General features: G+C 48.8%; 1 protein-coding gene across 2 annotated transcripts in view; it reads right to left on the bottom strand.

Annotated features, from left to right (window-relative positions):
- Cdc42bpb (CDC42 binding protein kinase beta) overlaps positions 1-25,118 on the bottom strand; it is a 96,131-nt gene that overhangs the window by 8,986 nt on the left and 62,027 nt on the right. Inside the window, exons 10-30 of one of the 2 annotated variants that reach the window (XM_075948002.1) lie at positions 23,299-23,465; positions 23,099-23,218; positions 21,898-22,031; positions 21,418-21,660; positions 19,771-19,881; positions 18,464-18,708; positions 18,271-18,376; positions 17,844-17,968; positions 17,397-17,502; positions 13,880-14,028; positions 12,803-12,897; positions 10,314-10,393; positions 8,388-8,438; positions 7,316-7,405; positions 6,992-7,069; positions 5,641-5,746; positions 4,427-4,563; positions 3,674-3,813; positions 2,537-2,618; positions 1,014-1,230; positions 811-873 (exon numbers count right to left, since the gene is read on the bottom strand). In XM_075948002.1, the coding sequence (XP_075804117.1) occupies positions 811-873; positions 1,014-1,230; positions 2,537-2,618; positions 3,674-3,813; positions 4,427-4,563; positions 5,641-5,746; positions 6,992-7,069; positions 7,316-7,405; positions 8,388-8,438; positions 10,314-10,393; positions 12,803-12,897; positions 13,880-14,028; positions 17,397-17,502; positions 17,844-17,968; positions 18,271-18,376; positions 18,464-18,708; positions 19,771-19,881; positions 21,418-21,660; positions 21,898-22,031; positions 23,099-23,218; positions 23,299-23,465 (2,645 nt within the window). The remainder of the gene's footprint in view (positions 1-810; positions 874-1,013; positions 1,231-2,536; positions 2,619-3,673; positions 3,814-4,426; positions 4,564-5,640; positions 5,747-6,991; positions 7,070-7,315; positions 7,406-8,387; positions 8,439-10,313; positions 10,394-12,802; positions 12,898-13,879; positions 14,029-17,396; positions 17,503-17,843; positions 17,969-18,270; positions 18,377-18,463; positions 18,709-19,770; positions 19,882-21,417; positions 21,661-21,897; positions 22,032-23,098; positions 23,219-23,298; positions 23,466-25,118) is intronic. The other variant, XM_075948003.1, reaches the window with a different exon arrangement.

Raw genomic sequence — 25,118 nt, 5'->3', positions numbered from 1 at the left:
TCTCCCGAGGGGCTCTGTGACCTACCACCTATCCCATTCCCTTTAAAGAACTTAACAGAGGCTGGATGTGGTGGTGCACACCCTCAGCCCCAGCACAGGAAGCAGAGGAAGGTGGATCTCTGTGAGTTTCCAGGTCAGCCTGTCCTACATAGTGAATCCCAGGATGGTGAGGTATGTCTGTCTCAAAAACAAATAAGCGAACAAACAAACAAAAAATAATTCAATAGAGGGCCAGCAAGGTGGCTCTGTGGGTGCGGGTGCTTGCTGCCAAGCTTGAAAACCCGAGTCTGAGTAACGGGACACACATGGTGACAGGAGAGCCAGCTGCCTCCGGTTGTCTCCTCACCCGTCCTTGTGTATGTGCACACACACAGAAACCAATCAATCAAAAATTAGCTGGCCAGGCGATGGTGGTGAACACCTTTAATTACAGCACTTGGAAGGCAGAGACAGGTGATCTCTGAGTTCAAGGCCAGCCTGGTCTACAGAGTGAGTTCCAGGACAGCCAGGGCTACACAGAGAAACCCTGTCTTAAAAACAGACACATAAAGCGACTCAGCAAATACGTTCCAGGCACCTGTATGCATGGAACGCCTGCTGTACCAACTGGAAATCCTTTCTTTACACGTCCTGCTAAGTCCTCTGACACTGCCACTCGACGTACATATCAGGAGGTCTTTTTTGTTTTACAGCGCTGGAGTGGGACCCGAGAGCCTCACACTCTCGCACTGGGCCACACAGTCTGAGCAAACCCTGAGCCCTGCTGAAGGCTGCAGCAGTCAAGCGGACTCCAGGTGCCCTTCTACTCACCATCTCGGGTGAGCTCAATGACGTAGAGCCCCTCTTCCAGGCCGACTGCAATCCTGTCTCCATCTGGGGAAACACCACAAAGGTCCTGTGAGGCCAAACCTCCTTGTTCACACGGGACAACCGTCCACATTCAGATGGATGGGACCACACAGCCATGCTTGGAACCTGAGTTCCCAGACCCGAGAGGAGCGCTACAGACATACCTACGATAGCGGCAGCGAGAACAGCCTTGATGAGCGGCAGACTGCTGTCATAGGCCTCCTGAGCGACGTGCACCACCTGGCTCCTCAGCCGGTTCTTATGGAGGATGGCCTGCAGTCCTTCAAGGATCCCAACCCACTTCCTCTTCTCATTCTCGTTTTCCGTCAGGATGAGCAGTGAGCTGGCCTTAGAAGGTGAACCTAAGAGAGAGGCCGTCACCTTCATGAGAGAAACAAAACAGACAAAGCCATGAGCTGCCAGCCAGATCAGAGCAGGGACTGTGCTGGAACCACCCAGCCACAAGGTCACAAATGGGATGCTAACAGGCTCAAGTCCATGTCCCTGCTTTGCCTCACAGACCACCAATCTCCCCAGCTGCCAGCTGGGCACCGGCAGGGCAGCTGACAAAGCAGCAGTGCTGCAGACACACAAGTCCTTCCTGGGCAGATTCAGTTCTCTCCGCTCTTGTCAACACCATCACATAAACACACATTCTCAAAGTGCTCTCTTGCAGCACTCGGGAGAGTGGCAGAGGCAGGGGGATCTCTGTGAATTCAAGGCCAGTCTGCCATACACTGGCCACATCCACATGGAGTACACAGTCAGTTCCAGGACTAAATAGAGACCTTGTCTCACAGAGAAAAGCTTCCCTGAATAACTTTATCATGATGGCGTGTCAGGGAAGAAAGGTCTCCAGCAAGGGCTCACTGAGCACCACCAGGAACTGGCAGGCTCCACGGCTACGGAACGGTTATCACTCTGAGCACAGAAGGCTGATGATTTTCTGCATCGTATGGAAAAGGTTGTTTCTGAATAAAAGTGTGATTCAGTAAAAAAACAACTCTTGAGACCTAGCTCTGTGGTCAACCAGATGTACCTACACACAGTCCTACTCGGAGTGCGTATTTCTCTGAACAACACTCTTCCAGGAGTGTCCTGGGGCTTTAGCATACAGCACTTGCTGGGAGCACAGACTTCAGCTTAGTCAGAGAAACACAGACAAACCAGATGTAGTCATTCTAGAATGTTTTCTGTCTTACTCAGTGAGAGCCAGTATGCCAGGGAGGGGAAGAGAACCTTCTCACAGATCCATGAAGTCCTTCAGTGCTAACCACTGTGGACAGGGTAGAAGGACCACCATGGAAAGCTCCTCGTGAAAGACAGGGGGGGGGGCGCAGTGCTCAGCGAGGGTCAGCTGCACAGGAAGATGGCAAAGGAGGAACAGGGGAGGGGCCACTAGAGATATTCCTTAGAGCTTGCTGCAGCACAGCCAGATGCTTGAGAATTGATGTCTTTTTTGTTTTGTTTGTGCTTTTTAGAGGGAGGCAGGGCCTCACCATGTAGCTCTGATTATCCAGGAACTCACAGAGATACGTTGTCTCTGGCCCTCCAGTGCTGGGATTAAAGGGCAGAAACTATGCCCATGGTTTCTGTTGCTGTTTTTAAGAACTGCTATCTTTTAACAGTGTGATTTATTTTAAAAAGGATGTCTCACAAACAGAAGTGAAGTCAGAGAAACTCATACCCTGAATATACATGGAATGTCTCGGCGTGTTGCATGGATGACATCTGAGGCCAGGACTGAGCTCACGGAAAACTCGTCATCTCTGGCAAAAAAGAAACGCACACAGTTCTGGGAAAGCTCTGCAGATCGGCTGCCACATTTTCACAACCTGTCCCAGCATCTGAACGGGGGGACACTGAGAACGGAGCCCCTGCCTGACTCCCACTGCTACAATGTCCCCCAGTTCCAAGTTCCACATCTTATTTCTGGCTTGTCCTTGGTACGAATGGGTAAAGCCTCATTAACTACTGGCCAACAAGAAGCAGAAGGTGCTGAGTTCAGATGGGAATGCCTGCTTGAGTTGTCCTGGCCAGGCTATAGCTGTGGTAGTCTGAATGAGAATGGACTCCAGAGACTCACATTTCTGAATGCTTAGTCACCAGGAGTGGAACCACTTGGAAGGATTAAAAGGATTAGGAGGTGTGGCCTTGTTGGAGGAAGTGTATCACTGGGGGTTGGGTGTTGAGTTTTAAAAGCCCATGGCAAGCCCAGATCTCTTTCTGCTTCTGTATCAGGATGTAGCTCTCGGCTACCTACCGCTCCAGCACCAAAAGTGTTCCCTGCCGTGATAATGGACTAAACATCTGAAGCTGTAAGCAAGCCAATTAAATGTTTTTCTTCATAAGAGTGCCCTGGTGATGGTGTCTCTTCACAGCAACAGAATGGTGACCAAGACAGTTGTATGAAACAAGAAGTCCTAAGGTACCATGCAATGGGGACGTTGCCACTGCTGGTGTTTCTGACTGACATGCGGATGGCAGCAGTGACGCCTGCCAGCCCTGCTCTGTCTGAGTGCGCCCTCATGACAGCTCCACTCTCCAATGGACCCGGAGAGAAATGCGGGGGGCAGCACAGCCTGCCAGCCCTGCTCTGTCTGAGTGCGCCCTCATGACCGCTCCATTCTCCAATGGACCCGGAGAGAAATGCGGGGGACAGCACAGCCTGCCAGCCCTGTTCTGTCTGAGTGCGCCCTCGGTCAGTTCTCATGATAGCTCCATTCTCCAATGGACCCGGAGAGAAATGCGGGGGACAGCACAGCCTGCCACCCTGGGCAGTGAGCACCGGATACCAGGGTAGCATTTTGCTGCATAAACATACCTGAGGTCTAAGACTTGGCTAGCGATGACACCAGGCTGGGTGGACTTTCCTTCTGGCAGGTCGTACAGAAAGAGCTTGCAGTCACAAACCACTGCATATGCCCGCTGCCATCCCTTCTTCACTCCTGTGGGCTTTGGGACCTACAAACCAATAGTGACTACGTTTCCCTGGGCCACAGAGAGGGGCAGCACAGAGACTGCCAGACCCTTAGCATTTCCCACAGTCTGGGTCCACCCACTAGGTGACTGTCCTGGTCCCCAGGGACTGCTCCCCCATCAAACATTTTTCCAGACTGGTAGGTAAGCCTGTGTTTAGACTTGACTGTGTCTAGTCAAGCTCAGGGCCTGACTAGAAGCTTGTGAATGGGACAAGGGATGCTGACAACCCAGGACCACACTGTATCCTGGAGGTTGCAGCTGGTAAGACACGGAGATAGATAGCCCAGGTACCCGTGGTTGGCAAGCACCGCTTGGATTTGGAACCTCGACTTTAAGCTCGTGACAAGACACCCAAGGAGAGTAACTGTAGGAACCTAAGGTGGAATCTGCACCCAATGGTACTCAGGCTCCTGGCCATGTAAAGCAGCAGTTGTGTCTGAAACCTTCAAGGTACCAGGGCTGCTCCGCACAGCAAACAGACTGCTTCAAGAATAGATGAGCTATGGTCACTGGTTACCACACAAAACAATTTAAGAGCTGACCTAATGAGAAATGAGCCGCACCGGGCTATGGGACAGAAGCTGGCTCCTCCTACCTTGACATAACCCTTGTAGGCTGTGCCTATGCCCCTCTGCACATCCACGCCCAGAGGCCTCTTGGACTGCTCGGGAGGAATGGGGCACACCTGGGGAGCGCTGTCTTTGCAGGACACATGGCAGGAAAACGCACACACTGGAAAAGAGGAACAGTTCCACCCACCTCACAACACGCAACCAGGGCAGTGGAGCTGCTGAGCACAGGCTCTCTGCACACACTGCCCAGGAAGGCAGACTCCAAGAACACAATCCCAAAAGGCTTCAGAATAAAAGTTCAACAAATATGGCGCCCACACATGAAGAGGGGTCACCTGAACAAGCACACACTGAAGTCTGCCTCATAGTTACCTCACGAGCCTGCTCCAGATCTGCCCACTGAGGTCACCTGGGTGCCACTGTAGGGCAGTCACAGTGATACACAGCCAATCAGAAGGCTTAGGACAACTAACAAACTAGCAACAGAAAAAGAAGAGCGTGTGTGCCTGCACAGGGGAGGCTCTGAGCAGGGATCACTGTGCCGTCCATGAAGTGAGGTGGCAACAGTCTCAGGGCACAGGCTCAACAGCACACGGCCAAATCCCATCACAGAGTGGAGTATAGAGGGCTGCTGTAATTTAAAAATAATGATTACCATAAAAAGACAGTATAATCATATGAGGGCTAGACAATCTGGAGCCCGTGGGAAGGGTCAGTGGAAAAAGGCAATGACCACCAAGTCTGACGGCCTGAGTTCAACCTCTGGCATCAAAGGTGAAAAGAGGAGAAGCAACTACTCAAGCTGTCTTCCGACCCCAACGTGTGTCAGGGCACATGTGGCCACACACTCACATCACAGACAAGTAAGTACATTTAAGAAGTTAAAAACAAAAGCAAAAATACCCCCCCCCAAAAAAAAACTCCAGATGAGAGTGGAAAGTTCTGGCCCTTCCTCTCTGCTCCCTGACATGACAGAATGGCTTTGAGTGCTGTGCTCCACAGAGCCATGGGGGAGGTGCTGTGCTTTCTATATAGTAACTTTCAGGTGATTACCTGGTTACTGGATCTACATGCTGGTCAATACTGCCTCAGGCCTTGACTGTATGAAGAACAGGCCTGGCCCACACTGCTAACCATGCACTCCCCCTCCCCCCCAGCTTGGCTGCTGTAAAAACTCCACCCAGAGCATCAGGGTATCCAGCTCAAGTGTGCGTCTGGCATTCAGGCCAACACTCACCTTCACAGGCATAGCCCTGTCGGATCAGACCAACCATCAAGGATGTGCAGTGGCTGCACTGGGTGGGGCTGGGAAAGGACTTGATGCTGAACTGGTGTGCTTTGGGCTGCAGGGAAAAAAAGCAAAACAAACCAGGTGACCAAGGAGAAGTGGGTCAGTGCTCTTGACTGGCTTATACACAACCTGCCTGCTTCGTGCCTTTTCTCTTCCAGCTATGGGTTCTTCATCAGTGGCGCCTATACCCCAAGGTCCCAAGCCAGAACTCAAATCGGATTAGGAACACTTCCAGGGACCAGCACCAACTGGATCTGGGATTTGGCCTGGAACCCTGTCTATGTTTGGCTCTTTTTGGGTGTGTGAACAAGACAGTACTCTTAATTTACAAGATATGTTAACAGCAAAATCTTGGAAAGACCCACCGTCTCCTGCCAGGAGGACAGAAAAATTAGAATCCAACAAACAGGGAAAGAGTGAGACTAGCCGGAAAGATGAGGACAGGCCGTGACAGCTGGCCTTGAAAGCCCACACTAGTGACAAAGGTGACACACTGCTCAGGAAAGACCATGTGTTTCTCGAGGAGTGGAGGATGGTTAGCACAGCCCCAGGAGTGGCTACAGGAGGTGGCCAGAGAGGAGGCAAGGGCTCGGTCACAGAATACACTCCACCTTTACAGTGCCTTCCCTGGGCAGCAGAAGTCACTAAACAAGCAGCCCCGCACCTTGGTCCTTGATTCTACAAGAGCCCAAGCACCAAAGCCAAAACATGAATTACTCTCAGGTCTCCAGGGTGAAATAGCAATAGACCAGGTCTGTATTTAAAACAAAAACAACAAAAAAACCAGGACACAAGTCCATGCCAGGCATACTGGCTAAATGCAGCCACACTAGAACCTCAGGTCCTGACACAGTTGGGAAACTCAGGATCTCCAGAGAGAAAGGACCGAGTGGAGCTTCAAGGTTACTAAGGAAAACAAGGTGAAGACACACACACTGAGGGGCCAGGCTCTTGCACTGCTCATGCAGAAGTCAGGGAACAAACTGCACATTGTGGATAGCTGCTTATGTTGGGAACAGTCTCCTACACACCGTATGATTCCCAACAACAGACATGATAGAGGGAAGCACCTGGCCGTGCGAGAGCCCAGCACAAGACGAGTGACGGGAAGGAGGGAGAGGCTGGAACTGCTTCCCCTGAAAACACGCTGGGTGATCGAGGATGCTGACGACAGTGCAGATCCTGGACCTGGGTTTGTGACCTGTCCCCACCGTGCATATTCAAAATCAGCACGGCTACTTTACACAAAATTTATCACTAAAACCAAGAAGACACCCAGCGATGTAAGAGGGCCTACCTTGGGTCCAGCCATGGCAAGGGCCTGTGTGCTGGGCAGTGGAACAGCAGACGGCCTCTGCTGGGGCCGAGGCATATCCTAGGAGAAAGGTGTGGACAGGTGAGCGGCAGCTTAGCTGCCAGGTCCTGTCTGGGGCTTCTCTCTAGAATTTATAAATTATTAACATTCTGAATTTCTAATTTATTACATTGTTCAGGCACCTGTCACGGTTTCCCTCATTTACCTGATGTTCTGACAGAGTTCTGCAGAGGAGATGTAGAAAGAGAGCCTGCAAAGGCGAAGCTACAAGCTGCACAGCAGACCAGGGCCCACAGAGTACCTTACCTCCTGCTGCTCTGTGCTTGTGGCCACAGACACTGAAGGGGACAAGTCTGGCTTCGAAGCCTGTGCTTCCTGATCACTGGCTGAGCTAGTCTGCAACAAGAAAAACAGGTGGTGTTTGTTCCTGGACAGTGCATTCTGTCAGGTCTAGGTACCCTGTATCCTAGCTACTCCCAGGTCTCACCATGAACCTCTTTACTCACAACTATCCTGACTTTCCCAGGGAACGGCAAGTCACTATTATGGCCACCTCATTCCGTGAGTGAGCCTTTAGCCGTTTAAAAGCAGAACAGGGCTGGGCATGTCGGTGCACACCGTTCATCCCAGGACTCTGCATGCAGATTCCTGTGAGTCTGGGGCCAAACTAGTCTAAGTAGTGAGTTCTAGGTCAGCTAGTAAAAACCTCTTTTTTTTTTTTTTTAAATAAAGGAACTGGGAAAATTAATCTCAGAAAAGGAGCTGGGAATCACAGCCTCAGGCAGTCCTCAGACAGCATAGATATCAAACTCCTATCAGAGATCAAGAGGCAATTCACACACAGCCCTGGCAACTAGAGTTTGCAGCCCCCGAAAGCAGTGTCTCCCTCTAACAGTGCCAGCCCTCACAGGCACTCTTCAAGAACAGCCATCTGAGGTGAGCCTTCCTGCAGACGGAGCCCTGGGCACATGGGCACAGGAACGTGCAAAGGCCCTAGCACGGGAGACTGCAGAGAAGACTCTCCAAGTCCACAGCTGAACTGTCTTCCACTTCCGACCCCCACAGCACACAGGTAGAACTTTCCAAAAACTGCAATTGACCAGCCCCTGAGTAGACTCCACGTTCCAAGGGGAGGGAGGACTGGGGGCGACACAAGCACAGGTGTAACTGCACACTCCAGGGCTACCAATTAGCTCACGAGCACAGCTAGTAAATGTGAGGTCACCCACAAGGCCAGTCAGCATGTTAGCTCCACCTGGTGAGTGAAGGGCAAGCCGGGCATCAATGTTAGCCGTGTAAGACCCCAGGTTCCTTAGTTGTTAATCGAAGGGTGCAGACTTAGCAGAGCACCCACGGAAGGGGGTCTGCAGTCACTTACGTCCTCCCACAAGGCTAGTAGAGAAGATGCAGACGAGGAGGAGAGCGAGTCCTTGGTATAACAGACAGGAGGAACACAAATGGTCATTTTCCCCAGGAAAGCCTGGCGAGGCTACTGTGCAGACCCATGTCTAGCATGCTGCAACATGTTCAGCCTGGCAAAGTACAAGATCTCCCAAGTGGTCCTCAGTTCTGGAAACTTTTAACATGGACCCTGGTCCAGCTTAGGGTTTTCTTTGAAAGGAAGCACGCTTCATACTCAAATGGCAAAGCATTGAAGAGGGTCTAGAACCGAAAGGCAGGATGCTGGGCAGCGAATGAGGAGTGCTGATAACTGTTCCACCTCCACGGTAAACTCAGTCCACGCTGGGATTTCCACACTGGTGGACAGTACTGTGAAAGCCACGAGCCACTGCACTCTCTGTGCAACCCAGTGTGCAAGGTGAGCGATTTCTGCTGTAATACATTTGCTTAATATATTATGAGGACTTCCCAGGTGGTGGTGGCACACGCCTTAAATTGCAGCACTCAGGAGGCAGGGGCAGGTGGATCTCTATGAGTTTGAGGCCAGCTTGGTCTATAGAGCAAGTTTTAGGACAGGCAAGGCTACACAGAGAAATGCTATCTTGAGCTCCTCCCCTCAAAAAACCAAAAAAAGCAACAACAAAAAACCCCTCAAAACAAAACAAAAAAAATAAGCCCAACAAACAAAAAAAACAAGGGAAAAGACAACTTGCCCTTTGGAAAACCCACAACTACTCCGATGAGTGAAGGCAAACAGCTGAGGCCCAGATGACTCACTCTGGGAGTCTGTACTATGACCTGTGGGAGGGATCCCAGCAGATGCCACCTCCAGCCTGGTGACACAGCTGCAAAGTGGCCTCTGTACAGAAAAAAAAAAACAAACCCATCTCCTGTGCAGAATCTATGCCAAACCCACTCCCATGGGCACCAAGAGGGAACATGATATAATCCCAGCGCGCAGGCACTCTTCCAGGTCCTAAGTAGAAGAGATGGCACTGTCTGACCTCTGGCGGGTCCTGAACCGGGAGGAAACACAGCCAGGACCACAGGTAAGTCTGCACAGAGCCCTAGGAGGCAACTGTGCCAGGTTTCCTGTGGCCACTGCTGTCTACAAACCAGAGAGACTTGTAAGTGAGCGAGGGAGACCGGCAGAGAGAGTGCACACGTGAAGCACAGGCCAGGTGAGGGTGCGGGTGCCGAGTGCTCATGTCTGCTTGTGGGCAGGCCAACAGTTCAGAACCCGCACTGGGTGCATCACCACAGCTGCTCCCCAGCCTTGTCATTCCCACATGCATGCCTGCTGTAAGGAACTAGTGGAGCAAGCCCACCTCTCCACTTCAGAAGAGGGAAGCGGCCCTGGAGTGCTCTGGGGCCCCTGCAGCCTGGGAAAGGAGGAGGGGGCTCATCCCCCTCTGCAGGGGGATTCTAAGCAGACCTGCAATCAAACGCTGGTTACCTGGAGGTTTACTGGCTCAGAGATGGGCAAGACCAGGCAGGGTCTTGGTAAATTGTTTGGTACTCAATCTCTTATAAACCACTTTTCTCACTAATCACTGAGTCTAAGCTATATATTCACACAGAAGTCCCAGAAATGACTATTATTATTTATATTTTAAATTTTACACCAAATCCTCACCACACCGCCAGAGGCCAGTATAGATTTCTGCATCGAGGCTAAGTATCGTCTCAGTTCCCTTAGTCTCGGGGAACAGTTCCAACACCTACAGTGTTCTCCACCTTCACACACGTGACTTCACACACGTGACTTCACACACGTGACTTCCCTGCCCGTGATGTCACTGGCACAACTCTCACATAAACGTCAGACCGCTGTTTCCTCGTCAAGTCAAGGTCTACTGCTCCTCACTTACACATTCTCATCATTTGCAAAAGCAATACTCACTCTGAACGTGAGGTCGTGTGCGAGAGGAGCAGTGTTGAAATACTCAAAGATAGAGTCCTGGAAATCTGGAAGTTTGAGCCCTGCAAGAAAGAAAGAAAGGAAAATTAAGACAAAAACTCTAAAGACAGCAGTCCTCGCTGTCGACGTGATGGGACTTCAGGGGGGTCTAGAGGAGGAGTGAGGGGCGGGGGAGTCACAGTACATGACTGCAGGGTCATGGAAGCTCTGCGGTGACAAACAACCACACAGAGCAGAGACCCCAGAAATAGCAGTTTCCAGAGACCACATGAAACCAGGAGAGAAAGGACATTAAGATGAGCATTTAGCTGGGAAGACACCTTGAACCACAGGCCAGAGTGGGTTCCAAATCATGCCAGGCACACAGCAATGACCTCAGCACTTATATGGCCGTAGTGGAAGATCTTGGTTTGAGGCCAGTCTGATCAACACAGTGAGATTTTGTCTTGTTTTAAAAAATGAGGGGTAGAGGGAGGCACTGGCTATATTTCCAGAGGGTCCAGATTGGATTCCCAGCTGCTCACAACTGTCTGTAACAGAATCCCAGTTCCAGAGGATCTGACACTTGCTTCCGGCTTCTGAAGGCACCAGATATTAAGTAATGCACAGACATACATACCAGCAGAAACAGCAATACACATAAAATAACAGTCAGGAAAATGTACTTCTTGAACAGCCTATAGCTGGGAACATGTTCCTTTGCAAGGAAAGGCAAGATTAATAAACTTGAGACAAAACCAGGGAAAGCTTTTTCTTTTTTGGGACAGGGTCTCACGGAGACCAGGATCACTGTGGACTGGGCCTCTCTACCTCCTGAGTGCAGAGCTCACAGGTATGTTTGCACCATGCCTGCTTCCTGTGGCGTTTGTGCGGTCAGGCAAAATCTAACATTAGGCTGCAACCTTGCCCTAGAAAGGCTCTTTCTTAGCAAAAGTCAGAGTAGAAGAAAATATAGGAGACTTAAATTACAAAAAGATTTCCTCCTCAATATACAAAAAAGCTTCTGAAATATAAGACAACCCAGATTTAAGAAACAGACAAAAGATTATAAATTCCTGGACTGAGACGCCACCTATCTGGATGGAGACTCCCAAGTATGAAGTTCACTCTGAGTTGGTCTAAGACTAAGGGATGTGACATTCTGCCTTTTTTTTTTCTGTTTGATTTTTTTTAATTTATTTATTTATTAAAGATTTCTGTCTCTTCCCCACCATCGCTTCCCATTTTCCTTCCCCTCCCCCAATCAATTCCTCTTCCCTCGTCAGCCCAAAGAGCCCAAAGAGCGATCAGGGTTCCCTGCCCTGTGGGAAGTCCAAGGACCATCCACCTCCATCCAGGTCTAGTAAGGTGAGCATCCAAACTGCCTAGGCTCCCACAAAGCCAGTACGTGCAGTAGGATCAAAAACCCATTGCCATTGATTCTCAGTAGTCCTCATTGTCCGCTATGTTCAGCAAGTCCGGTTTTATCCCAGACTTTTTCAGACCCAGGCCAGCTGGCCTTGGTGGGTTCCCGATAGAACATCCCCATGTTCTCAGTGTCTGGGTGCACCCCTCGCGGTCCTGAGCTCCTTGCTCGTGCTCTCTCTCCTTCTGCTCACTGAAGCACGTGGGGAAGAGCCCTATAGACTCCCATCAGCCCGCAAACTCAGAAAGAATCCTGCTGCTTCAGCCTCCTGGGTATTGGGATTACATCTGTTCAACACCACACCTCGGCACTTGTTGAGCGAAGGGCAGGAAGCAGCCCAGCCCAGAAGGCTCAGTGCGGCTGTGAAAGGGCTCTAGATGGTTCCCATGGGCTGTGGTCTAGTGGCCTCGTCAGAAAAGGGCTGCCTTTTGTGTTACAGGGGACGTGACTGTGTAACTACAGATGTGTGTGTGTGTGTTTGCTGTTTGTGTTACAGGGGACGTGACTGTGTAACTACAGATGTGTGTGTTTGCCTTTTGTGTTACAGGGGACGTGACTGTGTAACTACAGATGTGTGTGTTTGCCTTTTGTGTTACAAGGGATGTGACTGTGTAACTACAGATGAGTGTATTGTGTTTGCCTTTTGTGTTACAAGGGATGTGACTGTGAACTACAGATGTGTGTGTGTTTGCTTTGATTTTCTTATGTCTAATTTGGAGGAAGGTATTTTTAAAAATATTGTTTCAAAATTTTAAGCTTGGCAGTATTTTTTGTTTGCTTGTTTGTCTCTTTGGTATTTTGTTGTTGTTGTTTTTTTTTTTTTTTTGAGACAGGGTTTTTCTGTAGCTTTTTGGTTCCTGTCCTGGAACTAGCTCTTGTATACCAGGCTGGCCTTGAACTCACAGAGATCCGCCTGCCTCTGCCTCCCGAGTGCTGGGATTAAAGGCGTGCACCACCACCACCTAACTGGAAATATTTTTATACAAAAAACACTATTAAGAAGAAAACCACTCATTATAATAAAAGGCTGATATTTAGTAATTAAAATCTTTTGGTTTTAATTTACCTGTATCCGCTCTAAATTTTTCTTCCATCTTTTTCTTCAGAATCTGCATTTCTTCTAATAACTCCCTGTTTTTGGCTTCAGATTCCTTTAGTTTACTGAAATAAAAGTAAACAGCTGTAAGTGCATGGAGCAGAGGCGTCCTGGTTCACGGTGTGCTTTCTTGGCCTCCTGAGCACGGCTACAGACATGTAGGCCTTTCCACTCAGCATATTACAGAAAGTTCAGAAGTGTGAATTCAAACACAGGCTTTAAGTGATGGCTAAGGGGTTACAGGAGAACAAGTGTGCAGTCCCAGCAACCAGGAAGCTGAGACAACAGAATCAAGAGTCAAGGCCAGTCTGGGCTACATTAAATCAACAAAACAAAGTATCTAAGTAAGGTAGTGGTCAAGAAAAGTGTAGCTCATGAAACTGGGTGAGCTTTTGCCTGCCATCTGACGATAAGTGCAGAGTCCAGATCCCTTGGCTGTTGTCCTGGAAAAGGCTTCCCCAGGACCAACACCAGCACTAACACTGAGGGTGGAAGCCCTGAGAGCCTGGCTCTTTGTAGGCCTTGCTCCAGGACAGAGCTAGCAGGTGAAACCTGGCCATGATGGCAGAACCTAGCACAGGCATGACCACTAGTCAGCAGGATGGCATTCACCTCCACACACCTGCACCTTGGTCTCATCACCTGTAGAATGAGGATACTTGATTCAGGCTATTGCAAATGCTAGGCAAGTTCTCTACTATTGAATGGTGAACCTGTCTTTTTTTGAAAGACTCTGGCTGTGTAGCACAGGCTGGCCTTGACCTCAGGATGTCTCAGCAGGAGGGCCAGGGTTACAGTGCACAGGCTCCTATTACTTCTTGAGAACACTAAGGAGCCCTCTCCAGAAAAAGCACAATCTACCCACCTGGATATACAGACTGAGCTATGTGCTGTGAACCTTGTATTCCTCCAGACATCTCTACAGTCGCCCTGACTTAAGGACCCCATGTGTTCCTTGGGAGCAGCAAATGTCCTGACAATCTCAGGGGCAGCCTCAGGTCACGAAGGCCCAGTTTCTCTGGGGGGCTGGCTCCAGGACAAACCAACCTTTCAAAGGAGAGGCTTGTGTCTTTGACCTTCCTCAGCTCCTCTTGAACCAGCTGCTTGGCGCGGATCTCTGCCTCAAGAGCAGACTGCAGTTCCAGCCGTGCAGACATGTCCAGCTTCTGACTTCGGCGAACTTTCCAGAGTGGATCCTTTGATTGGTTAAAATAAAATACATTTAAATTTACTTAATAAAATGATTACAAATAAGTAATTCACCTTAAGTATATCACAAATTACTTCCCTCAGTCCTGCTGCTTTTAACTTTAACATCAGTATTTTGTTTTCTTTTTGGAGTGCTGGGGAGTAAACCCTGAGCAAGGACATGCTAGGTAAGTGCCCTAGAACTGAGATAAATCTCCAGGCCAATATTTTGTAACTTTTTATTCCTTCTTTTAAAACATTATTCACATCATTTTCACTCATGTGCACTGTGTGTGTGTCTGCTCATGTGACATTGAGAGTCGAGTGCCCATGGAGATCAGAGGCGTCAGACCCCTAGAGCCGGAGCTACAGGGGGCTGTGAGCTTCCAGGCATGGGTGCTGGGAACCAAGTGCAGGTCCCATGGGAGATTCATGTGCCTGTTAACTACCATCTCTTCAGCCCTTCCTAAGAGTCCTTTAAAAACAAACCCAAGCTGGGGGTGGGAGTTTGGAGGAGTATGAGTGGTGTACACCCTTAATCCAGTTTGGGAGGCAGAGGCAGAGGCAGAGGCAGGTGAATCTCTATGAGTTCCAGGCCAATCTGCTCTACAGAGTGAGTTTCAGGTCAGTCACTGTTACATAGAGAGATTCTGTCTCAAAAAAAAAATCAACAAAACAACAAACAACAAAAAAACTATTTTGAGAGAGTCTCAACTATATAGTAATTGGCCTTGAGTCCTAGCCCCCTTGTGCCAGCCTCCAGTTTGGGGATTACAGATGTGCACCAATGCGCCTGGATTTGTTGTTTTTCCTTCTCTTTTTTGTTCTGAGCTATAGGGATGGCTCAGCAGTGAAGAACACTTGTTTGTTGCCCTTCCATAGCTCCTGAGTATCCAGTACTTATCGGGTGGCTACTAACCATCTCTAACTCCAGTTCCAGGGGAACTGACCTCTGCAAGCGTCAAACACACATGTAGCACACATACATACATGAAGACAAAACATTCACCTAAAATAACCTTACAGCTTTCCTGATTGTGCGTGTGTACGCGCCATGGCACGCATGCAGATGTTAGAGGGCAACTGTAGCAGCAGGCACTCTCTTTCCATGTGGTGGGTTCTGGGGCCTGGTCTCAGACTGTCAGGCTTAGCGACCACTGCCTTTACCTGCCATCTGGTACAAGCCATTGCCCAGTGCCTCCACTTAGGTGTTTGATTTTTTTTTTTTTGGTTTTTCGAGACAGGGTTTCTCTGTGACTTTGGAGCCTGTCCTGGAACTAGCTCTGTAGACAAGGCTGGTCTCGAACTCACAGAGATCCACCTGCCTCTGCCTACCGAGTGCTGGGATTAAGGTGTTTGATTTTTGAGACAGGGTCTCACTATGCAACCTTGGCTAGCCTAGAACTGTCTTCGTATATCAGGGTGGCCTTGAACTCATAGAGACCTATGTCTCTTGGATGCTGGGATCATGTGCCACAGCTGGGGTAATTTTTAAACAAAGAAAAAAATCTAATTTTTGTGGCACAATTTCTTTGTGGGTCCACTGGACATTCTAAATCACATGCAGACTGTTAGCTTTTTCCTATATCCTGAAACATCTTCCTACTTCACCTTAGGGAACTGTCATTACTCATTCCTATTTACAGTAAAAGGCTAAAATTATTATAATAAAGGAATGAAGGAAAAACCTACTAGAATGAAGCAAACTGACTTGATGACTTCATTCTTAAAAAGTCTCAAAACACCATGTTGGTGGACTTTTACTTAAAACACAGTTGAGCCTTTCATTTTCCACCCATAACAGTCAAGAGAAGAAAACTGACCCAAGGAAGACGCTTTTCAAGATTCAGTCAAAGGGACCAGTGTGTGGGGAGGGGCGGTACCCTAGGCAGATGCTAACGATGACGGTGGACTGTGTGAGAAAACCTGGGACCCCTCATCTTCAGTCCATTACACACGGGAGGATTTTCTAAAGAGCTGATGGGCAAACAAAGCACTTCTCTTAGAGCTAAAAGGAAACATTCTCATTCGGCTGGCCCTTCAACAGGAAGACTGCTTCTGGATAAGAATCTCAACTACTTTGCTGAAAGGACCTACAACAGCACACATCCATCTTTTATGAGGCTTGCACAAAAATTTACTTATTGTTCTTCACCTGTACAAATAAACTTGTCCACAAACATGCACACATCAGCACAACTAGAATAAAACAGAAGATGAGAAGAGGAATAAGCTTATTGACGCTTCTTTATGTTATTTGTTCTTTGTCATGTGTGCTTGCGGCACAAGTTCAGAGGCCAGATGTTAACTCCAGGTGTTGCTCATCAGGAGTCTCTCACTGGCTAGTCTGAGCTGTGTTGGCCAGCAAATCCAGGTCCCCCCTCTGTCCCGTGAGGATCCAGCCACTGCCACTGCACTTGAGCTTTCACTTGAGTGACAGGGATCAGACTGATGTTCTCATACTTGCAATTTACCAACTAAGTCACCGCCCTAACCCCAATCTTACTGAATATTCTATTTAGTCTCTCTCTTTCTTTGTTATGTGCATTGGTGTTTGGCCTGCATGTATGTCTATGTGTGGGTATCAGGTCTACTAGAACTGGAGTTACAGAAGGGTGTGAACTGCCATGTGGTTGCTGGGAATTGAACCCAGATCCTATGGAAGAGCAGCCAGTGCTCTTAACCACTGAGCCATCTTTCCAACCCCCTAATTGGTGTTTCTTAATCTAGAATCTAAAACCAAAAGTGTTCTCCAGAACAAAACATGAGGCTGCTTCCTGCCCTTCTGCGGAATCAAGAATCCTCAGTGCTCTCAGCCGGCAGGGATGGCACACACCTTTAGCCCCGGCACTCAGGAAGCAGAGGCAGTCAGATCTGAGTTTGAGGCCAGCCTGGTCTACAGAGTGAGTTCCAGGGCAGCCAGGACAGGACTGTTACACAGAGAAATCCGGTCTCAAAAAAACAAAACAAAAAAGGTGGCAACTGGCCCCGGTGCCAAGGTGAGAGGCATCTGCTGCACGGCTCAAAGCACCAAGAGCAGCAACAGAGGGGAGGGTCCCCAGAGAGCCCAGAGCCCGCTACACCCTCCAGTCCAAAACAGATCCCCGAGTGAGTGGATGGAGGGTGAAATCAATAAAGCAACTGAGCAGCACCCTGTCCTGATGCTTTGAGGTCATACCGTAGGGCCCTGGTCAAGTTAACAACGAAAGAAATGAACTCAAGAGAAGTCTGGACTGATAGCTGCCACGTATCCTGTAAGACACACAGATCTCCTCCCTGGAATCACCTGATGGCACCTAAGCTGCCGTGCACTTATTATAATAAATCACCAGGGAGCTCTTCAGGAGAAGAAATCAAGTTTTAGAGAGCACCTTACCAGAGTTCTTGATCCCAAACTAGAGCTTCTCAAAGCCTCAAGCTCTTCGGTCATCTTAGAAGCGAGGGCTTGGAGGTAGCCCCTAGCATCTTTCTCATCGCTGACCCTACACAGGGAACAGGTGTTTGTCTTATGAAGATGAGCAGTGCTGCCCTCCTCAGGACAATGTCACTGTAGCCCGAGCACCAGTTGACTCTATTGAGTAGAGACTGGTTCTGCCCCATCTTAGGGTCTCCCTGGTTGTGTGTACATTGGCCCCGGAAGCTCTCCACCCATGTGTCACCCACAATGAGGAGCATAAACAGCTCACCCCAAGTCCTAAGGGGTCCCTCCACCCTTAGTCCACTCTGAAGACCACTGCGTCCTAGAGGCAGGGATTCAGGAAAACACAGAGATGCGCTCCAGTGCAGCCAAGGAGCCGCTTTTCACACGCTGCTGGGCACATACCACTGAATGATCTCTGCGATCTGGGCTTCCCAATGCGCAACGGACTCCTTCTTAGATGCCAGATCCTGCAGCTCGTCTTCCAGCTGTCTATTTTGGGCTGTGAGTTTATCCACAAAGGAACAAAGCTGAAATTAAACAATGTCACCACATCACACGTCTGTCTGGCGCCTCTTCACTACACAGCACGGTGACATCAGAAGCTCTGCCGCTCATCGGCCCTGTGGGGCTTTCACTGTACCTGATCCAAGTCTCAGAGTAACATGTTAGAGCCAAGGATGAACAGCTTCTCAACAGTGAAAACATCCCATTTAAAGACCAAATGTATTATTTCATCTAAATATCAAAAAATTTAAGACAGGCACCAAGCTTCCAAGAGACCCAAGAAAAAAAAATGAACTTCCCCTACAGACGGTGAGGACCCAGTCACCTTCTCATTTTCAGCTGTCAGCTTCTTGTTTTCATCCAACAGCATGGCTCTTTCGCGTTCGTACTTATCTTTTACTGTGCCTACTGCCTCCTCCATCTCATTATGCCTGCAGAGGTGAAGGAGAGACTGCCTCACAACACAAGCCTAGAGCGCACAGGAAGCTTCCGTCTCTCGCCTTGAGAGCATAACTCACCGTTCTCGCTTCGCCTTCTCTAGTTTATCCTTCAGCATCAGGATTTCCTTCTGCAGGGCCAGCTGGTGGCTTTCTGAATCATGCACCTCCTTTTTCACATTCTTTACTTCCAGCACATGGGAGGCCTCTCGGCGGACCAACTCCTCTTCATAGAACAGGACTTTCTTTTCAAGCTCTGACTTGATTTTGGAGATTTCCTGCTGGTGTTCTAATGTGGCACCTGGCCCCCGGCCTCCTTGCTTCACCTTCAGATAAAGGTTGACATAAACTATCAAATCTATGTCCTCCCTCCCTCAAGGATGGTGAAGTCTTTTCACTCTTTACCACTAGCAGGGACCTGGAGGTAGAGTGGGGGCAGCACCTGGCTTTGTCCCAGTGCTGTGCTGTTTGCCCATTCGCCCACCAGTACTCTTTTGAGTGCTGACTGATTGTCACAAGTCTTCTGGTGACTGGTATGACACTGAGGTCCCTGCTCTCATGGTGACAGTGAACCATTAAGTAAAGAAGAATAATGGCAAGACATAGGATGGGTATGGTGCCACCTTGGCAGGAGACGGTCTTAAGCACAGGGCCAGATAATGGCATAGGTCTGCTGGGGGTGGACAAGGCTAGTGGAGAGGGGCTCTGACTCAGGCTGAAGACCAAGTCTAGAGGAGTCCCTGACGGGTCTGTTAAACTCAATGGTTTAGAGGTAGGACACCTCCAGAGAGGTAAGGAGCAGGCAGAAAGAGTTAGTCACACATAAGCGGTCTAGAAAATAGTTTGCTGAGAGTTGGGTCGGGTGGTAGCAAAGACAAGAGAGGAATAAGTACCTTGGGCACACGGGCTTGAAGGACAGCACCATCACAACCACAAGAAGGGTACAGAGGCCCAGGCTCTAAAGACGGAAGTCACTTATCCAAGATCACACTACACTGAGGAGCAGACAGTGGCCCTCACTCATGACTGTCTCTTCTCTTAGCCTTTTTCTGCCCTCTGACCCCATCCACAGGGCCTACATAAGGAGCAGCGTGCCTCTGCCACATCAACACCAGAACACGGGTTTAGACAGCTTTCCAGAACTGAACATGCCCACGTGCAGGGTGTCAGGATAGGAAGGAGGTGGTGTCTGCTAACTCTGCAATACTGACTACAAACACCTAAAACTTTCATGTGATAAAGAAATGAACTTGGCTTTTATAATGAAGGTTATCACAAGCCGTGGCCACATCCTCCACTTCCTCCCATACCTGTTCATTCCCTGAAGCTGCCCTGAGTGGCACTGACCCAGTCAACATGCCCCTCGGCCCACCAGAGAGAAGAGCTACCTTGAGGGCCTCCAGCTCGCTCTCCATCTGCTTGCAGAAGCTCTCGCTGTGCTCACGCAGCTTCCGTTCTTTGGAGGCTTCGGCAGTTGCATCCTCAAGTTGAGCTTCCAGCTAAGGAAAAGGCAGAACTGCTTTTTATGAACCGCATTGAGAACCTGCCCAAGGAGCAGTCCCCGAGGACCAGGTGCAGCGAGGGGCTCATCAGACTCACAAGAGTCAAAGCCTGAGGGACACTTTAATTGGAATGGCCAGCTATGACCATTAGTAATGACACAAGCCTGCACTCTAGTTAAATAGATTAATCTGAGGTTTACATTCAAGAGAAACTCCTTATTTATGGAAACAATCCTGACATGTGAAGGCATAATGGGAGGTGGAAATGGCGGAGGAGTGGATCTGGGGGGAGAGGAACTGGGAGGAGTGGAGGGAGGAGAAACTGTTCAGGATGTAACATATGAGAGAAAAAAACAAAAAGAGAAGAAAAAGGAAAAAATGTAGAGGTTTTTTGGGTTTTTTTTTTCCCATTTTTTTGGGGGGGTTTTCAAGACAGGGTTTTTCTATATAACTTTGGCACCTGTCCTGGTATTCACTCTGTAGACCAGGCTGGCTTCAAACTCACAGAGATCTGCCTGCTTCTGCCTCCCAAGTGCTGGGATTAAAAGCGTGCACCACCACAACCAAGCCCAATTTTTCTTAAGATATTTATTTAATGTGCAACAGTGTTTTGCCTGTATATTCTCTGTGTGAGGTTTTCAGACAGTTGTGAGTCACTGTGTAGTTTCTGGGAACTGAACCCAGGGCCTCTGGAAGAGCAGCCAGTGCTCTTAATTGCTGAGCCATCTCTCCAGCTCTGAATGTAGAGTTTCATTTGATCAGAAAGTAAACCTTGACCAAACATTTTCAACACCACCTAATAAAGTGTTCTTCTCTGTCTTAAAAAAAAAAAATTAAACTTATAATTCAGTTTTTAAATAAAAAATTCAAATATCCTCAAGAGGAGCGAAAACCCACATGCCCATGAGCCAGCTTTGACAGGGTACAATTAGCTAAGGAGCAAACTTGTTTTGCCTGTATGTCTCTAGACTCAGGTTGTTTGACAATAGCCAGGCAGCTAGTCATTTCATCCTTAATCCTTATGAGTTTCTCTACCTTGAGCTATAATTGGCTACCACTGCAATTATGTCTGGGTTATAAAATAAACTAAAAAATCAAATAAGTATTTGGGACTGCCAGTCCGAAAGTGAAGAAATTAGATCATGCAGGGCCAGGCAGTCTATGCTCACGATCCATCAAATCCATTTAACAGAACTTAAAACCAAGCATCGCTTAGAGTACGGCCACTGTAAATAGTGGGGCACCAGCTACCCAGGGCAGCAGCATGCCACGTAGGGACCGAGGAGGACACCCAAGTCCCGAGACACCATCAGAAGACCAAAGTTCTTACTTTTTCAAGTACCTAGCATTAGGGATTTTTATGTATTTTACTCAAATTCTTAAAAACCGGAAGGCAGCTGTCCTTCAATCCCTGGCATCCACACAGTGGAAGGAGGAAACCGACTCCTCCAAGCAGTCCTCTGGCCTCCACCTGCACATGAAGGCACAAGCACATCCACGCTCACACTGGACAGTAAGTGAAGAGAAAGGTACCTCCTTCCTGAACTTCTCAGATTTGCGGATATCCTGCCGCATGGAGTCAATCTTCTGCATGGCCACCTCCATCTCCTCCTCTTTGTCACGGAGTTGGCGGGACACCTTCTGCTTCTGGGACCTGAGCTCGGCCATGCGCTCATTGAGCTCTGAAAACTCCTGCAGGGCCCGCTTTCGCTGCTGATGGGCATCTTTGAGTTCTTTGGTCTGGGATTTCAATCGCTCTGAAGCTTCAACCAATTGCTGAATTAAAAGAATTCTGTAAGTTTTACATCTACTTAACAAAGACCTGGAAACCCAAGAGTCGTGTTGTAGCAAAGTGAAAAGTGATTCAGGGCCAGTCAGTTTATAGCCGGGGTTTGGAACCAGCTCTCAGGAACAGGCTGCCCCCCACGAAGTGGGGACCTAACTGTTGTGGGCAGCAAGCACCTGAGCCAGTGTATTTCCTTCAGGCCTCCTCACACAGACAGTCTGTGCTACCTTGTGCAATTCTTCCTTCTCCTGCCGCACCAGGCGGTACTGCTTCTCCAGGCCTTTCAGCCGGTGTGTGGAGTCCTCGTGCTCCTGACGCAGCGCCACTGTGTCCTCAAGCTGTCGCTCAAGCCTGTTTGAATCTGGGCAGAAGAGAAGTGAATTTGTTCCTTTGTGGACAGTGACTTTATGTTAGCTCACTAACTGACTTGAAATTATCTGGTAATTCACAAATAAAGCTTTTTTTCCCACTGGTTTCAATTTATTTGTTTTATATGTATGTCTGTGTAGTGTGTGCCCATGTGCATGCCACAGTGAGGGTGTGGGGGTCAGAAGCCAGCAGGGACTGAACACTAACAAGCACCCACTGCACCATCCTGCCAGCCTCACAATGTCTTCAGTCAGAAGCCCTATATCCCCACACGGTGTCAGTTATGCATACACTGTAGGCTTCCTGGTGTTTAGTCTAAACATTTCTAGTCTGCTTATGTTTTATGCTGGAGACTCTCTCTTCAAAGACGTGCCTCAATCCCTCTGTCATCCCAGAGTGCTGGCCCTTTCTCAGGGTGTAAGGTAATAAGATTACTTAGTGATGGTGGGGTCTGATAGAGATGGAAAGCACACACTCCAGATGTAACTAGAGATGGGGGCTGACCAAGAGCCTGCCCAAGTGTGGCTTAGGGATATGGTTCACAAGTGATCTGATGACCAAGACTAAAACAGAATGTGGATGATGCTGGACAGACAACTCGGAAGCTAAGAGCAGTTGCTTTTCTTGCAGAGGACCAGCACCACATGGCAGTTCACAACTACCTGCAACTACAATTCCAAGGAATCTGACACCCTCTTCTGGCCTCCACAGGGACCAGGCATGCACGCACAAAGTACACATGCATACATGCAGGCAACAAACAAACAAAACCGGAAGAAAGAAAGTAGAGGTGGGCGGTTAAACTCTTATACTTCTGAGGCAACAGCCAGCAGGCAAATTAAGTACAAGAGAAAAACCCGAGTTTATGGAGAATACTACGTTATCAGGACAAGCGAGGTAGGAAAACAATTTCAGACACAGACAACATGCTTCAACTGTGCATAAGCTTGCACAACCTGAGCTTTTCCCTACTTTTTGCCCCTTAGGAAAATGGATTCCGGAAACAGGAAACTCATACTCAAGAATAAGGATCAAGCAGCAACCAGCTAGAGCCCTTACCTGCCATTTTATTTTTCAAACGCTCAATTTCTTCATTTAGCCTCTTGATTTCTTTGTCCCGGTTGGAGTTGCCCAGGGCCCGCGTGGAACCGTGAAGGGACTGCACAGTCTGGGTGGATTCTAAGGGCGACACCGCACTGAGTGGCCAGCTATGTGTGCAAGGAGGACCCTAGCCACATCAGGCCACTCCAGACACTCACCCTGCAGCTTCCGGCTCAGCTCTAGTTTCTCTTGTTCCAGTCTTCGTATCCTTCGCTCATAAGCCTCCACCTGCAGGCTATTCTCCAGATCACGTTGCACATCTTCATCTTTGGTTAATGTGTTGGACTGCATCATGCTCTTCAGAGAGCCTCGGTCAGAAAAACAGCTGCAAACAGAGCAACAGGCTTTCTAATCTACTGAGAACCGACAATGATTTCATTAGCATTTAGAGTCTTTTTCAAGTGGCAAACAAAATACCTGTGAAAAGATTTTATTGTGTATGGAACCAAAGTCAGACAAGAGCCTCCTTGCCACAGACGACTAGGTAGGAGTGGGAGCCTGGACAGGACACCACAGGGAGCGGATGCTCACCTGGAACTCACTGCTCACAAACAAGTGGAAAAGCAAAACTATGGTGTTTTGCCTAGTGAGCTAGGTTTACAGGGAGGCATAACCCACTGGTCGAAAGGCTCACTGGCTCTGCTTTTTACAAGCTGTGCCATGCTAACAATTTAGGGATTATCGTTTTGCCTCGCAGACTCAACAGCACATTGCCTTGCTCTCGCCAAGTGGCTTAGCTGTGAAGAATCGGCTGACTCAAGACCATACTCATGGATGCGGGCTCTTTGCTCTGCTCAGATGGAAGCCAAGGACAGTTCTGGTATCAACAGCCTAATCTTTGGACTGCTACATGAGGTTCTCAGGTCTGCTTAGCTTGTCTCATTCCTATTATGAACCCGATAGTAGGCACTGGGCACATCCCCTTCTGTTATAGACTATAAGAAGACAGTCTACCACAAACAGAGAGTTCTAAGTTCATCTGTATAAACCGTGTCTTGACAGGCTAGTCACAAGTGTGACGAGCACCCTGTGGGCTGGAATGCACCTGGAACTCTTTTGTGATGAGGTGCCAGTAATCACTGTGGGATCAGACAGGAGATGCACACGCCACATCTCAAGACTCCCTACCAGCCTGAGCAGAGGTGTCTTTCCAGCACAGCCACACTACCGCAGGAGTGTGAGCCCAGAAGGTATCCAGTTCTGCAGCTCTGCTCAGGAGGAGGAGTGTGTATCACTCTCCTCTCACCTCCCTCTCTTTGGTTTCTAAAACTGAGGAAGGACGCCCTGTACTACACAACTTGGCCAACAGACAGGTTCACTGGGGACAGAAACGACAGGCACAAACACCAATCTAGTGAACTATCAAATTCATATCAAAGGAGGAATGAGTTCCAGTTCCACTACGGGAACTAGGAGCTGGGGTTGCAGTATTGACAAAGTCAAGCAGTGTGCTCTAAAGGCTTCTTGACTGAGTGTGAGAAGAAACAGCTGTGACCACCACTGGCTTTCACCAGGATAAATCTACCAGCTGACAGCCTATACACAGGAGTCAACCATCACCTGTGGGTCAAGTTCTGTGCCTGTGCCTTCCGTGAGCCTTTAAGAATGCCTTCTACAGGAGGGGGAGAAGGGTGGGAGGAGGGGGAGGGAAATGGGAGGCTGGGAGGAGGCGGAAACTTTTTTTTTCCTTTTCTCAATTAAAAAAAAAAAAAGAATGCCTTCTACATGTCACTTCCCACCCTCTCTCCCCAGCCCCCACACAGGATGGAGCCTGGAACCTCACGCATGCTAGTCAAGCGCTGCTACTGAGCTATATTCCCAGTAGTCTTCCCATTTATTTTCATTTTATTATATATGTGTTTTATTATATGTGTATGAATGGTTTGCCTGCATGTTTGCCTGTGCACCACCTCCATGCAGTACCCAAGGGCACCAGAAGAGGTTGTCAAAACCCCTAGGACAGGAGTTAGAGATGGTT

This window comes from Microtus pennsylvanicus, chromosome 14 (genome assembly GCF_037038515.1).
Source record: "Microtus pennsylvanicus isolate mMicPen1 chromosome 14, mMicPen1.hap1, whole genome shotgun sequence".
In the NCBI taxonomy this organism is placed as follows: Eukaryota; Metazoa; Chordata; class Mammalia; order Rodentia; family Cricetidae; genus Microtus; species Microtus pennsylvanicus.
This window is presented reverse-complemented; position numbering and strand designations above follow the sequence as displayed.